The sequence below is a fragment of the Neoarius graeffei genome, chromosome 4 (assembly GCF_027579695.1).
Source record: "Neoarius graeffei isolate fNeoGra1 chromosome 4, fNeoGra1.pri, whole genome shotgun sequence".
In the NCBI taxonomy this organism is placed as follows: Eukaryota; Metazoa; Chordata; class Actinopteri; order Siluriformes; family Ariidae; genus Neoarius; species Neoarius graeffei.
In genome coordinates, this window is record NC_083572.1 from 94,110,627 (window position 1) to 94,123,861 (window position 13,235).

At 39.3% G+C, this 13,235-nt stretch overlaps 1 protein-coding gene across 1 annotated transcript in view; it reads right to left on the minus strand.

The window, feature by feature from the left end:
- Positions 1-8,730: 8,730 nt before the first annotated feature.
- Positions 8,731-13,235, minus strand: part of rgs5a (regulator of G protein signaling 5a) — a 52,465-nt gene continuing 47,960 nt past the window's right edge. Inside the window, exon 5 of the mRNA XM_060920035.1 lies at positions 8,731-10,941. Coding sequence (XP_060776018.1) covers positions 10,780-10,941 — 162 coding nt within the window. The 3' untranslated portion in view covers positions 8,731-10,779. The remainder of the gene's footprint in view (positions 10,942-13,235) is intronic.

The window sequence follows — 13,235 nt, forward strand, 5'->3', positions numbered from 1 at the left end:
ATAAGAAAATGTTGATAAAATAAGACTTTAAGATGATTACAATATCATTACACATCACAATATACTTACGTTCATTTAACATAGGCCGACTTACGACCAGATCGGTTTACGACCGGTCAGTCGTAACCAAACGCAGTCGTAAGTTGACGACTACCTGTATATACAAGCTATATATCGAAGCTACGTATATCCACCCTAGGAATACTGACCTATTTGCCAGAAAGAATCCAAAACAGCGAAGAATCGGCCGAGAAGAAGTGATTTTTGTTGAACTGCTCATTAAGGCTTAATTAGTCCATAACTTCATTGATAATGGTAATTAAGCAAATCTGGGAAGAAGTTATATGCACCCTAGGTACCCCTACCTTCATGCCAGGAATAATCAAAATCGGTGAAGAACTGAGGGAGAAGAAGTGATTTGTGTGGAAACTGCTCGCTAGGGCTTCATTACTCCATATCTTCATTATTAATTGCAAATTTGGGTAGAAGCCATATGCACCCCAGGCAGACCAACTTCCTGCCAAAAAGAATAAAAATCAGTGAAGAATTGAGAGAGAAGAAGCGATTTTTGTGAAATGTGGATGACACGGCAAAAAGTGACATCGAACATAATTTGACTAAAAGGGATGGAAGCTAGTTAGCTATGTCTATATAATGCTACTGAATCAAGAAAATGAGCAAGCTCTTGGATTTCCAAGAAATTGTCACAAATTGGAGCCAGGTCCATGTATAAGAAACAAGTTTAAAGGTAGACTGCCTTTCATATTTTTCAAGTGTAGGTCATAAAAAGAATTTTCCCGACACTCAATTATTTTTGTTTAGTGGACCGAAAGCTACTGAATTTGAGTCACAGACTTCCAATTTTATTATTTTTTTTAAAATAGAACAATTAATGAATTTAAAGCCATGTGGCCCTAAGTTTTCCGCAATTTTTTCCTGCTTCACCATGACCCAGTTCAAGATACTACATCATGCATGACGTGGTGGGCTTTCCCCATTCATGCAAGACATTGTGAGATACAAATTTGAAACAGGAGAGAAAAATGGAGGACGTGAGTGTGTGAATGAAAAGTGAAAGACTGACTACAGTAACAGAAAGCGAGAAGAAAAGATGTTATGTTATATACGAAGGAAAGGAAACGCAGGACCAAACTAATAAATAATCGGTGGTCAGCGAGCACCTTGGTGTGATCAGCTGTTCGTTTAGGGACAGAATGATGTAACGGTCAGTGCACGGTCAAAGGTAAACCTGCGCATGTGCACACACACAAACTTCCTCTGTCTGCTTGACTGTGCGAAGTGAGTGATTTCATGCACATTATTTGCTCGGGAATCCTCTCAAATTAAATAACTTCCCAGACATAAAATGGCCTAATATTTGGTGAGCTATTACAGAAATAAACATATATCACAATAACCAAATTTCAGAGGGAACTAAATTTCATCAATTTTAAGAAATCAAAAGGCCGTCTTGCTTTTAATGTATTAAATTTATTTAAAGTCCAAGTACGCAGGCAGAATAATGGATAAAATTTAACAATGGTCTAAAGATCATACACAGAGAAATACCAGCGGACTATAAAGAGCATCTTCTGTACATGCATCGTTGTCTGGTACGAGAACTGCAATGTCAACGGTTGCATGTCCCTACAGTGGATCATCAGAGTCCCCTTCTCATCACTGACAAAACTGTATAATAAACACTCTATACGCTCTGCAACCAGCATTGTGACAGATGCCTCCTACCTGTCCCATGGACTGTTCACCCCTCTGTTGTCTGGCAAAAGATTTCGAACCACCACTGCCAGATACTACAACAGCTTCTTCCCCCAGGTGGTGAGGCTCCTCAATGTCTTGGTGCCACCTTCCTGTACCAAGAGCCTAAAAACAGACTGACTCACTCCTGGACTGTTTACATTCCACTGACAACTGGCATCAAGTCACTTTATACTCATCATTGTATAATTGATTATACACTGCTCTTTTTTTTTTTCTTAGAGCTTGGTTTAAATTGCACTAACACTTTAAACTGGCACAAAACCACTTTAGACTTTCCATTGTATAAATATACATTAATATTGCATTACTCATTGTTCATTTTGCATGACCTGTTTATCTTTTTGACTTGTACTTTGTCTTGTATGTTGCACCACAGGTCTGAGAGACACATTATTTCAACCTCCCCGTATGCTTAACTGTTATTCTGTGAAATTGAGTCATACATGAGCTGATAACTACAAGCCATGTACGATGAGATTGAGTGGAATAACTGTTTTATTCTATCCACATTCACTGGATTTTGAGAAATAGAGCATTTTTATTTTCATTTTTTGCAAATTCAATAAATAAAAACTTCGTACAAAACATCCGACAAAATCATTTCCGCTTAGAATGTAAACAAACCAGTGAAATGACAGTAGCAATTTGTGAAAAATGCTATAATAATGATTCTTGAAAAATAAAAAAGATAGGTTCTTGCCATCGAATACTTTCATTCCATATTTTCTTGCTTCTTTTTGTATATTTTGGGGTTTTGTTTTTGAGTAGAGTTTTAATTTCATCCTCAGTTGGTTCAGTAACACGCGCCACCATTTTCTTCTTCTTCTTCTACTTTAGGGTTTTTTTGACAGTTGGCAAACCAACTTAAAGGTGCATTACCGCCACCAACAGGGCTGGAGTGTGGAACAGGAGCTATTGGGAAAACAAAAAAACCCACAAAAAAACCCCTATATTCTTTTAGCTATTTCTGTTTCTTTTAAAAGTTCGATAACAAAGTGATACATCTGACTTGATGTATGCCGACATTTCGTTTTTCTCTACTCACAGTATATGAGCTGATATCCTAGTAGTAGAGGAGCCAATCAGAGTGTGCGATTGCTCATATCCAGTGAATTTGGAGAGAATAATTACATATAGACCAGCTGAGAATAAACATCTCTTGAATCTCAAATGTTGATATATAGAAGACAATAGAATCATAACAGCCAATCATGTAGAAGGAGTGCAATGCAATGGTTACTGGTGCCAGACAGGCTCGTTTCAGAAACTGCTGTTCTTCTGGAATTTTCATGCACAGCAGTCTCTAGAGTTTATAGAGAACTGTATGGGGAAAAAAAAAAATCCAGTGAGCAGCTACTCTGCAGGAGGAAACACTCTGTTGATGAGAGATGAGAATAGCCAGACTGGTTCAAGCTGATAAGAAGGCTACGACAATAACTTGAGTAACCATTCTTTACAAACATGGTGTCCAGAAAAGCATCTCAGAACACACAGCATGCTGAATCTGTTGGGGGATGGGCTACAAAAGCAGAAGGCCACATTGGGTCCCACACTTGGGTTCCAGCAGCATCAGGCAATGTTTTCCCAATGACATCAATTTGACATGAACATTAGCTGAAGGGCTTGACCTCTATCTTCATGATTTCATGCATGATGTCCTGCTGCCATGTGATTGGCTGATTGGATAATTGCATAAATATACAGGCACACAGGTTTCTCAATAGAGTGGTTGCTAATGCCGCTTTTCCACTACAAACGCGGCTGAGTCGGGCTGAGCCGTGCCGTGCTGAGTCGAGCTGAGTGGGGCTGTTGGAGTTGCATTTCGACTACAACCGCGCTGAACCGTGCTGGCTGGAAGTGGGTGGACACATTGGGTGGAGTTAGCGAAAGTGGGTGGACGTCAGGTGATGTCGTTAAGCGGCGCAAACAGTGACATCAGTGAGCTTTTAAGCGGTAGTCTCACGACCCGAATAGTACACAATAAACATGGAGGACATGGAGTCATTAGTGTTGCTGGTCTTGGTGCTGTGGCTTGTTGTCACCGACAACGCCAACAGATACTGGCAAGAGCGTATAGATGAGGCGAGGCGCATAAGGCTTCATAATTCTCGTAATTCGTAATTCTCCTTCTTCCGGGTTTATGGTGTTTACAGATCCCAGCGTGCTCGCGGGGCATGTGTGGGCATGTGAGGACACTCCTCCTCACCAATCAGTGCACAGGGGAGTGTCTCCTCACGCCCCCAGCCTCACTCGGCACGGTTTGGCTCGCTTCAGCCCCACTCCAAAACGGTGCGAGTTTTAGGGGCTAAGCAGGGCTGAAGCGAGCTGAGTCGTGCTGTTTTTTGGTAGTTGAAACGCGAGCCGTGTTGGGCTGAAGTGAGCTGAAGCAAGCTGAAGTGAGCTGAAAAAGGGTAGTGGAAAAGGGCCATAAGTGTATGTTCCTTATCTTCTCCTGATAATGTTCATGATGGAGCATATCATGCTTGTTGACTCAAGAAGAATATCATCCGGCCAACATTTTAGCTTTTTGCTGTGTTGTTCTTTCCTTGCATTCAGTTGTTTCGACACATTTCTCCTGCTGTAGATCCTCTTGACCTCTTAGTGGATTAATTTCTTGCCTTCTTAATGCATTTGAGATCAAATTGTAAATAGTAAATAATAAAAATACAGTAAATAACCCTATTCCACAACTGTAGTAATCCATATTATGTCAAAAAACGCTCAACTAAGTAAAGAGAAATGACATCCATCATTACTTTAAGACGTGAAATGACTTTTGATTAATAAAAATAAAGAAAAAAAAAACATTGAATTAGAAAGTGTGTCCAGAGTTTTGACTGGTACTGGACTCAAAACACCCCAAAGTCAGGCTTGGGTTGAAGTGATTATAAGAATAAAGTCATGGAGCAGCTTTGGACACCAAAAGGTCACCAGTTTGATACCCTGGACCAGCAGGAATGGTTGAAGTGCCCTTGAGCAAGGCACCTAACCCCCAATTGCTCTCCAGGCTGCTCTGGGTATGTTGTACATCGCTCTGGATAAGATAATACCGTTAATGTTATGTAATAAATTCAACCATTGGGTCAACATCTTAACATGGAAGCTTGGTTAAGGTCTGATTGTCTGTGTTTTCTTTTCTTTTTTTAAGCCATATTAAAAACTTATTTTGTGTTTTCTGCTCACTGACAGTGACGGTGGCTCAAATGATGAAAACACCAGAGAATCTATGTGCAAGTTTTCTGATGCTCCTATTTGCAGAAATTAATTGGCAATATCACACACACACACACACACACACACACACACACACACACACACACACACACACACACACACAAACAAACAAACAAACAAACAAAAATGCTGTCTGAATGGTCTGAACTCATGTAGACACAAGACATATATGAGTCTGCTTTTATGAATACATTCACATGAATGTGAATCTCTTCACCTCAGACAGTATTTGTGTTGGCAACATTATTCTGTCCTTCTGCTTCATCCCCCCGTCCTCCACCTCAGGTCTTTTTTTTTTTTGGTGAAAAAAGCAAAACAAAACCCAAAACCCTGACCTTGTTAGTGTCAGAAATTGAACAGGCTGTGAAAAAGACAGCATGGATTCAGGAAGCAGCTAGTTCGTTCCTTGCTAGGTTGATGTTATTTTTCTGAAAGCGCTCTCTATTAAATTGAGATATGTCGAAATAAAAGGTTGTGCCACCCATGTACTACGGCTGAGTATTTCATGCGGTCTTGTCCTGTTAAAAGGAAATATATTCATCCATTTTTTGGGGGACAAATAGAATTGCAATAATCTAAAATTATTAGTATATGACCAGTAATCAGTTATCTGACACTTAAACAATAGTCAGTGAACGCAGGGTGGTGTGATGGTCCACTGATTTTCTGTGTTTTATTGGACAGTGATGAAATTGGTTTACAGAGAAATGGTTACCTTTTAGCTGATGACCACTAGGGCGGAACAGTGGTGCAATGGTTAGCACTGTTGCCTCGGAGCAAGAAGGTTCTGGGTTTGAGCCCAGTGGCCGATGGGGGCCTTTCTGTGTGGAGTTTGCATGTTCTCCCCGTGTCTGCGTGGGTTTCTTCTGGGTGCTCCGGTTTCCCCCACAGTCCAAAGACATGCACGTTAGGCTAATTGGTAGCTCTAAATTGACCGTAGGTATGAATGGTTGGTTGTCTCGATGTGTCAGCCCTGAGATGACCTGGCGACTTGTCCAGGGTGTACCCTGCCTCTCACCCATAGTCAGCTGGGATAGGCTATAGCTTGCCCGTGACCCTGCACAGCATAAGTGTTTACGGATAATGGATGGATAAGGACCTCTATGGAGCAATTTCGGTTGGTTCAAACATAGTGTCAGGATCCCCAGTTTGATCCTGAGCTCTGTGAAAAATTTCACATGTTCTCTCTGTGCCCATGTGGGTTTCCTCCAGGTTCTCTGGTTTCCTCCGATATCAAAGAAATGCTGTGAGTGTTCCTGGGATAAGCTCTGGATCCACTGCAACCCTTACCATGGCAAAGCACTTACTACAGATGAATAAATATCAAAAATATTTTCTTGTATTCTTATTGTACTCTTTAATTCGTAACACTGGAGCACTGTGAGGTTTTTATTTTTGGTAAAGGCTAAAAACAGAACATTGTAAGGAACCCGAGAGCATTCCTAGATCAAAGCATGACTGCTAAGACCCTTAACCATCCAAAGACCAGAGTGTAGAGTGTGTATTGTTTAAAAAAAAGAAAAAAAAGATATAATCAGTGACAGCTGCTCATGATATTAGATTGGAAGACTAAAATCTAATATCTACTGACAATGATGCAGCAATGTCCTTAATGTCCGACTGGGTTTGAGGCTGTTTTTACAAAATGTAGACAGACAAGTTCTGTCATGTCTTTTGGCTTAATTTGTTCTTTGACTCAACATCATGTGCTTACTCTATCTACATTTAGTTTCTCTTTCAAAGGCATTTCACTCTGTGTCATCAGCTGCCATGTCTGTCACTAATATAGTATCTTGCAAAAGTATTCATCCCCCTTGGTGTTTGTCCTGTTTTGTCGCATTACAAGATGGAATTAAAATTGATTTTTTTGGAGGGTTAGCACCATTTGATTTACACAACATGTCTACCACTTTAAAGGTGCAAACTGTTGTTTTATTGTGACACAATGAATAGATGAAAAAACAGAAGTCTGGAGTGTGCATAGGTATTCAAACCTCCCCCCCCCCAAAAAAAAAAGTCAATACTTTGTAGAGCCACCTTTTGCCGCACTTACAGCTGCAAGTCTCTTGAGATATGTCTCTATTAGCTTAGCACATCTAGCCACTGGGATTTTTACCCATTCCTCAAGGCAAAACTGCTCCAACTCCTTCAAGTTAGATGGGTTGCGTTGGTGTACAGCGATCTTCAAGTTATGCCACAGATTCTCAATTGGATTGAGGTCTGGGCTTTGATTAGGCCATTCCAAGACATTTAAATGTTTCCCTTTAAACCACTCCAGTGTAGCTTTAGCAGTATGTTTAGGGTCATTGTCCTGCTCGAACGTGAACCTTCATCCCAGTCTCAAACCTCTGGCCGACTCAAACAGGTTTTCCTCCAGAATTGCCCTATATTTAGTGCCATCCATCTTTCTTTCAGTACTGACCAGCTTTCCTGTCCCTGCAGATGAAAAATATCCCCACAGCATGATGCTGCCACCATGCTTCACTGTAGGAATGGTGTTCTCAGGGTGTTGGGTTCGTGCCACACACAATGTTTCCCATGATGACCAAAAAGTTAAACTTTCATGTCATCTGACCAGAGAATCTTCTTCTGTGTCTGGGGTATATATTTCTATTCTTATATTTATATAATATACTTATATTTTAAAGGCATTCTTCCAAAAATATACTTGCATTTTAGATTTCTTGCATAAATGGGCTAGCAGTGGGGGGTTATTGCTACTAGCCCATATACACCAATCAGCCATAACATTATGACCACTGACAGGTGACATGAGTAACACTGATTATCTCATTACAATGGCACCTGTCAAGGGATGAGATATATTAGGCAGCAAGTCAGTTCTTGAAGTTGATGTGTTGCAAGCAGGAAAAATGGGCAAGCATAAGGATCTATGTGACTTTAATAAAAATTGTGATGTTAGATGACTGGATCTGAGCATCTCCAAAATGGCACATCTTGTGGGGTGTTTCTGGTATGCAGTGGTTAGTGCCGACCAAAAGTGCTCCAAGAATCTGAAGGACAACTGGTGAACTAGCAGGGTCATGGGTGTCGAAGACTCATTGATTCACATGGGGCATGAAAGCTAGCCCATATGGTCCAATCCCACAGCAGAGCTACTGTAGCCCAAACTGCTGAGAAAGTTAATGCTGGCTAAAACAGAAAAGTAGGTACTAACCACTGCATACCGGGAACACCCCACAAGATATGTCATTTTGGAGATGGTCAGACACAGTCATCTAACCATCACAATTTGGCCCTTGTCAAAGTCACTCAGATCCTGACACTTGCCCATTTTTCCTGGTTTCAACACATCAACTTCAAGAACTGACTCTTCTCTTGCTGCCTAATATATCCCACCCCTTTACGGGTGCCATTATCATGAAATAATCAATGTTATTCACTTCATCTGTACATTCTTACCATCAGCCACCCTTGATATAACGAGTATCCAACATCATGCGTATTTGTGAATGTGGATGCTAAATACAGTATATCCTGTATACTAAAGTGTAGATTAGAATTTGGTAGCATGGATATGGTAATATGGAAAAAAGCTAGAGTATTATAATAACACAACCCTCATAATTCATGCATCTAGATAAACAGGACAAAGGAACAAGCCTTCACACTCCTCATCATGTGTATTCACAGAACATAACTTCTAAATGACTGAAAACCAAATAGCTTTAAATTATTTACATCTCAAAAAATAAATAGGTGTTCACAACTTTAATGCACTTATACATTTTATGTGTGGCTACAGTAGTACATATACGTACATATTACTTGGATTTACTTTTATATAAGAGGTACTCTATAAGTCCTTAGCAAATGTTTGAATTTAATTTGATGTGAGGGAAGAAAAAAAATCTGTCACAATACTCCAAAACCAAAAGATATTTACTATTTTTAAAATTTCAAATCATTCATGTTTTTCCGACCTGCAGTATTCTGATATTTAATAGTTATTCCATGAAATCGAGTCGTCCATGAGCTGATTTCCAACGAGGCGCGTAGCACCAAGTTGGCTATAAGCCATATACGACGAGATTGAATGAAATAATTATTTTATTATATCCACATTCACTAGACTTTGAAAAACGGAGCATTTTTCTTTTACTTTTTTGCAAATTTGATAAATAAAAACTTGATACAAAATGTCTGTCAAAATCATTTCCACTTAGAATGTAAACAAACCGGCGAAATGACAGTAACAATTTGTGAAAAATACAATAATAATAATAATAATAATAATAATAATAATAATAATTCTTGAAAAATAAAAAGATACATTCTTACCATCAAATACTTTTATTCCATATTTTGTTGCTTTTTTTGTATTTTGGGGAGTTTTATTTTCAAGTAGTTTTTATTACGCTCCACCATTTTGTTTTTCTCTACTCACGGTATACATATATGAGCCGATATCCTAGTAGTAGAGTAGCCAATCAGAGCGCACGATTGCTTATATCCAGTGAATGTGGATAGAATAATTTAGTTTATGTGGCATAACAATAAGGACTTATGGACCACCTATTACGGCATATAATGCTATATACTGTATATACTTTTAATGAACAATAAAATGGTGAAAAAAACAACAAAACATGCAATTGTGTACTGTAGGTGCATCTGGTCAGATTCACACATGCAAAGTTTAATAAGGGAAATCATTTCATACATATGGATACCATGTACTTGACAAATTGTAGGCAACATGTTATGTAAAACATCTATAATTAAGATTAACTGCTCATGTCAAGGGCATGCAATGTTCTCAGGAAAAAAAAAGATAGTCATTAATGATCACATAATGACAATTTTATTATATAGGTAAGTATTTTGAAAGAGACTCATCATTGGGGTTTGCTTAAATCAGAATATATGATTTTATGTTGTGATTTTCCCTTATACTTCCTGGGAAAAGCTGTCCCTCTGGATATATATTTTAAAAAATCCCAATGCTTTATGGAGATCCACTCCTACTTGGTTTTCCCATCTTAGCAACATACACACCACAACAAATCTCCTCTCTGGCTTTTCCCAGGGACTTGATGCATTTAAACATGTCCCTCTCTTCTTTTACTGTGAATGATGATGGGCCTTTCAGGGCTTAAGTGTATACTCCCCCTTCCCTCCCCCCCAACCCCTTGTCCCTTTGACTTGAGTTTTAACATTAATGTGGACGTTTCCAAGAAAAAAGCACGTCATTCGCTCCCGTCCCCACACCAGCCGTATCTCTCTTCACAGCAGACATATGAACACTGTGCTCAGATACTTGTCTGAATTGCATCTCAGAGGCCAGGATGTCCTCTTCAAAAACATGAGCCACTTATCTAGTCTAATTAATTACAAGTGGGAATTAGTCTGACTAGGATTTTCCATTTTATTTAGTAGACAGGGAGCTAAAAATTCCGTCCCGGCTAACAGGTTATGCAAAACAAACTGTTACTGGCATTATGTAATTTGAATGTTTAACAATGTCTTGCCATTCTTTAAAATTTGGTCTTTGGGTTATCAAGAAGTTCTTAACGAAGCTGTAGGGAGACAATTTGGATGTTTTTGCTTTCAAATTCTTACACATTCCAAGATCATTTTTTCTAATCTGATTGATTTTCAGGAGCCGACATATTCTATAAAGTAAAATAATTCACAAATAACAATTGGATTTGCATGTAAGGATGGATTTCTAAAATATTTGCCAAATCCACACGATCAAGGAGGTGTCTGAGTTTTTGTCTCCCTACAGCTGGATAATTGCGTTTACTTGATGAGCTCTTGGTACTGCTCAGATTTGAGGAAGCGGCAGAAGGAATCCTTCTCCATCAGGGTGTAGATGCGGCTCTGAGCCAGGTCAAAGGTGGAAGCGGAAAGGTCAACCAGGTTCCTCAGAGTCACGTCTCTGGTGAAATGGTCAATGTTCACCTGGGGAGTGAAGAGCATTCAGAATGTTATTGCAGGGGAGCACTTTGGGGAATATGATTACAGATTAGGAAGGAAATGCATTTAACTTCCAAATGGAGTGCAATTTTAGTCATTTATTAAAATCAAGGTTTCTTTTTTTTAATTAAGGATGTTTACAGACTGACTACAGGGAATATGATATTTCATTTTATTTAATTTCATTTTATCTAATGGGGTTCATTAGATAAAATGAAATTAACTACATTCATTTATTGAATATTGAATTACTTTCAATGACATAAAACACATCTCTACAAAAACCTCCAAGGATTATACAATGCATCTCAAACTTGACAACAGGCTTATCACAACTATAACACTAGATTTAACAGTAATATCCGAAAAACAGCAGCCAATAGAAACTGGGGCTTGTGGACATCTACAAATTTTGCTGTATACGATTGGAACAAGTTAGATAAGTCCTCAAAGGAAATGACATCACTAAGAAAGTTTTTAAAAAAGGCCTTTGCAAAGTAGTTTTCTTGTATGCTTTACCGAAATAGTCTCTCTCTCTCTCTCTCTCTCTCTCTCTCTCTCTCAAAAAACCCCCACCTGACTTTATCTTATAGATATTGTAATTTTTAATGGAGTGATTTTCATGAACCCTTGGAATCTAAGTTAACTCTTTTTAGCTTACTGTACTTCAGTTGCAGAATTTTCCTTTCAGTGCTCTCTAATCCACTGACTTCATTGGTCAGACCTGTGTTCTTCACTTATATTCAGTTACAGTATCTTGCAAAAGTATTCATCCCCCTTGGTGTTTGTCCTGTTTTGTTGCATTCCAAGCTGGAATTAAAATGGATTTTTGGAGGGTTAGTACCATTTGATTTACACAACATGCCTACCACTTTAAAGGTGCAAGTTGTTGTTTTATTGTGACACAAACAATAATTAAGATGAAAAAACAGAAATCAGGAGGACTGTGCATAGGTATTCACCCCCTTTTGTATGAAAGCCCTAAATAAGAGCTGGTCCAACCAATTCACTTCATAAGTCACATAATTAGTTGATTAAGATCCACCTGTGTGCAATCAAAGGGTCACATGATCTGTCACATGATGTTTGTATAAATCAACCTGTTCTGGAAGGACCCTGACTCTGCAACACTACTAAGCAAGCAACATGAGAACCAAGGAGCCTCCAAACAGGTCAGAGACAAAGTTGTGGAGAAGTATAGATCAGGGTTGGGTAAAAAAAAACATCCCAAACTTTGAATATCCCAGGGAGCACCATTAAATCCATTATAGCAAAATGGAAAGAATATGGCACCACTACAAACCTGACAAGAAAAGGCCCTGCCCACCAAAACTCACAGAGCGGGCAAGGAGGGCATTAATCAGAGATGCAACAAAGACACCAAAGATAACATTGAAGGAGCTGCAAAGATCCACAGTGGAGATGGGAGTATCTGTCCATAGGACTACTTTAAGCTGTACACTCCACAGAGGGGAGGGGGGGCTTTATAGAAGAGTGGCCAGAAAAAAAGTCATTGCTTAAGAAAACACGTTTGGAGTTTGCACAACAGCATGTGGCAGACTCCTCAAACACATGGAAGAAGATTCTCTGGTCAGATGAGACTAAAATTGATCTTTTTGGCCATCATGGGAAATGCCATGTGTGGTGCAAACCCATCACCCTGAGAACACCACTCGTAGAGTGAAGCATGGTGGCAGCAGCATCATGCTGTGGGGATGTTTTTCATTTGCAGGGACAGGAAAGCTGGTCAGGACTGAAGGAAAGATGGATGGCACTAAATACAGGGCAATTCTAGAGGAAAACCTGTTTGAGTCAGCCAGAGGTTTGAATCTGGGACGAAAGTTCACGTTCCAGAAAGGCAATGACCCTAAACATACTGCTAAAGCTACACTGGAGTGGTTTAAAGGGAAACATTTAAATGTGTTGGAATGGCCTAATCAAAGTCCAGATCTCAGTTCAATTGAGAATCTGTAGCATAACTTGAAGATTGCTGTACACCAACACAACCCATCTAAATTGAAAGAGTTGGAGCAGTTTTGCCTTGAGGAATGGGCAAAAATCCCAGTGGCTAGATGTGCTAAGCTAATAGAGACATACCCCAAGAGACTTACAGCTGCAAATGCAGCAAAAAGGTGGCTTTACAAAAGTATTGACTTTTTTGGGGGTGGGGGGTGAATACCTATGCACACTCCAGATTTCTGTTTTTTTTTCATCTTAATTATTGTTTGTGCCACAATAAAACAACAATGTGCACCTTTAAAGTGGTAGGCATGTTGTGT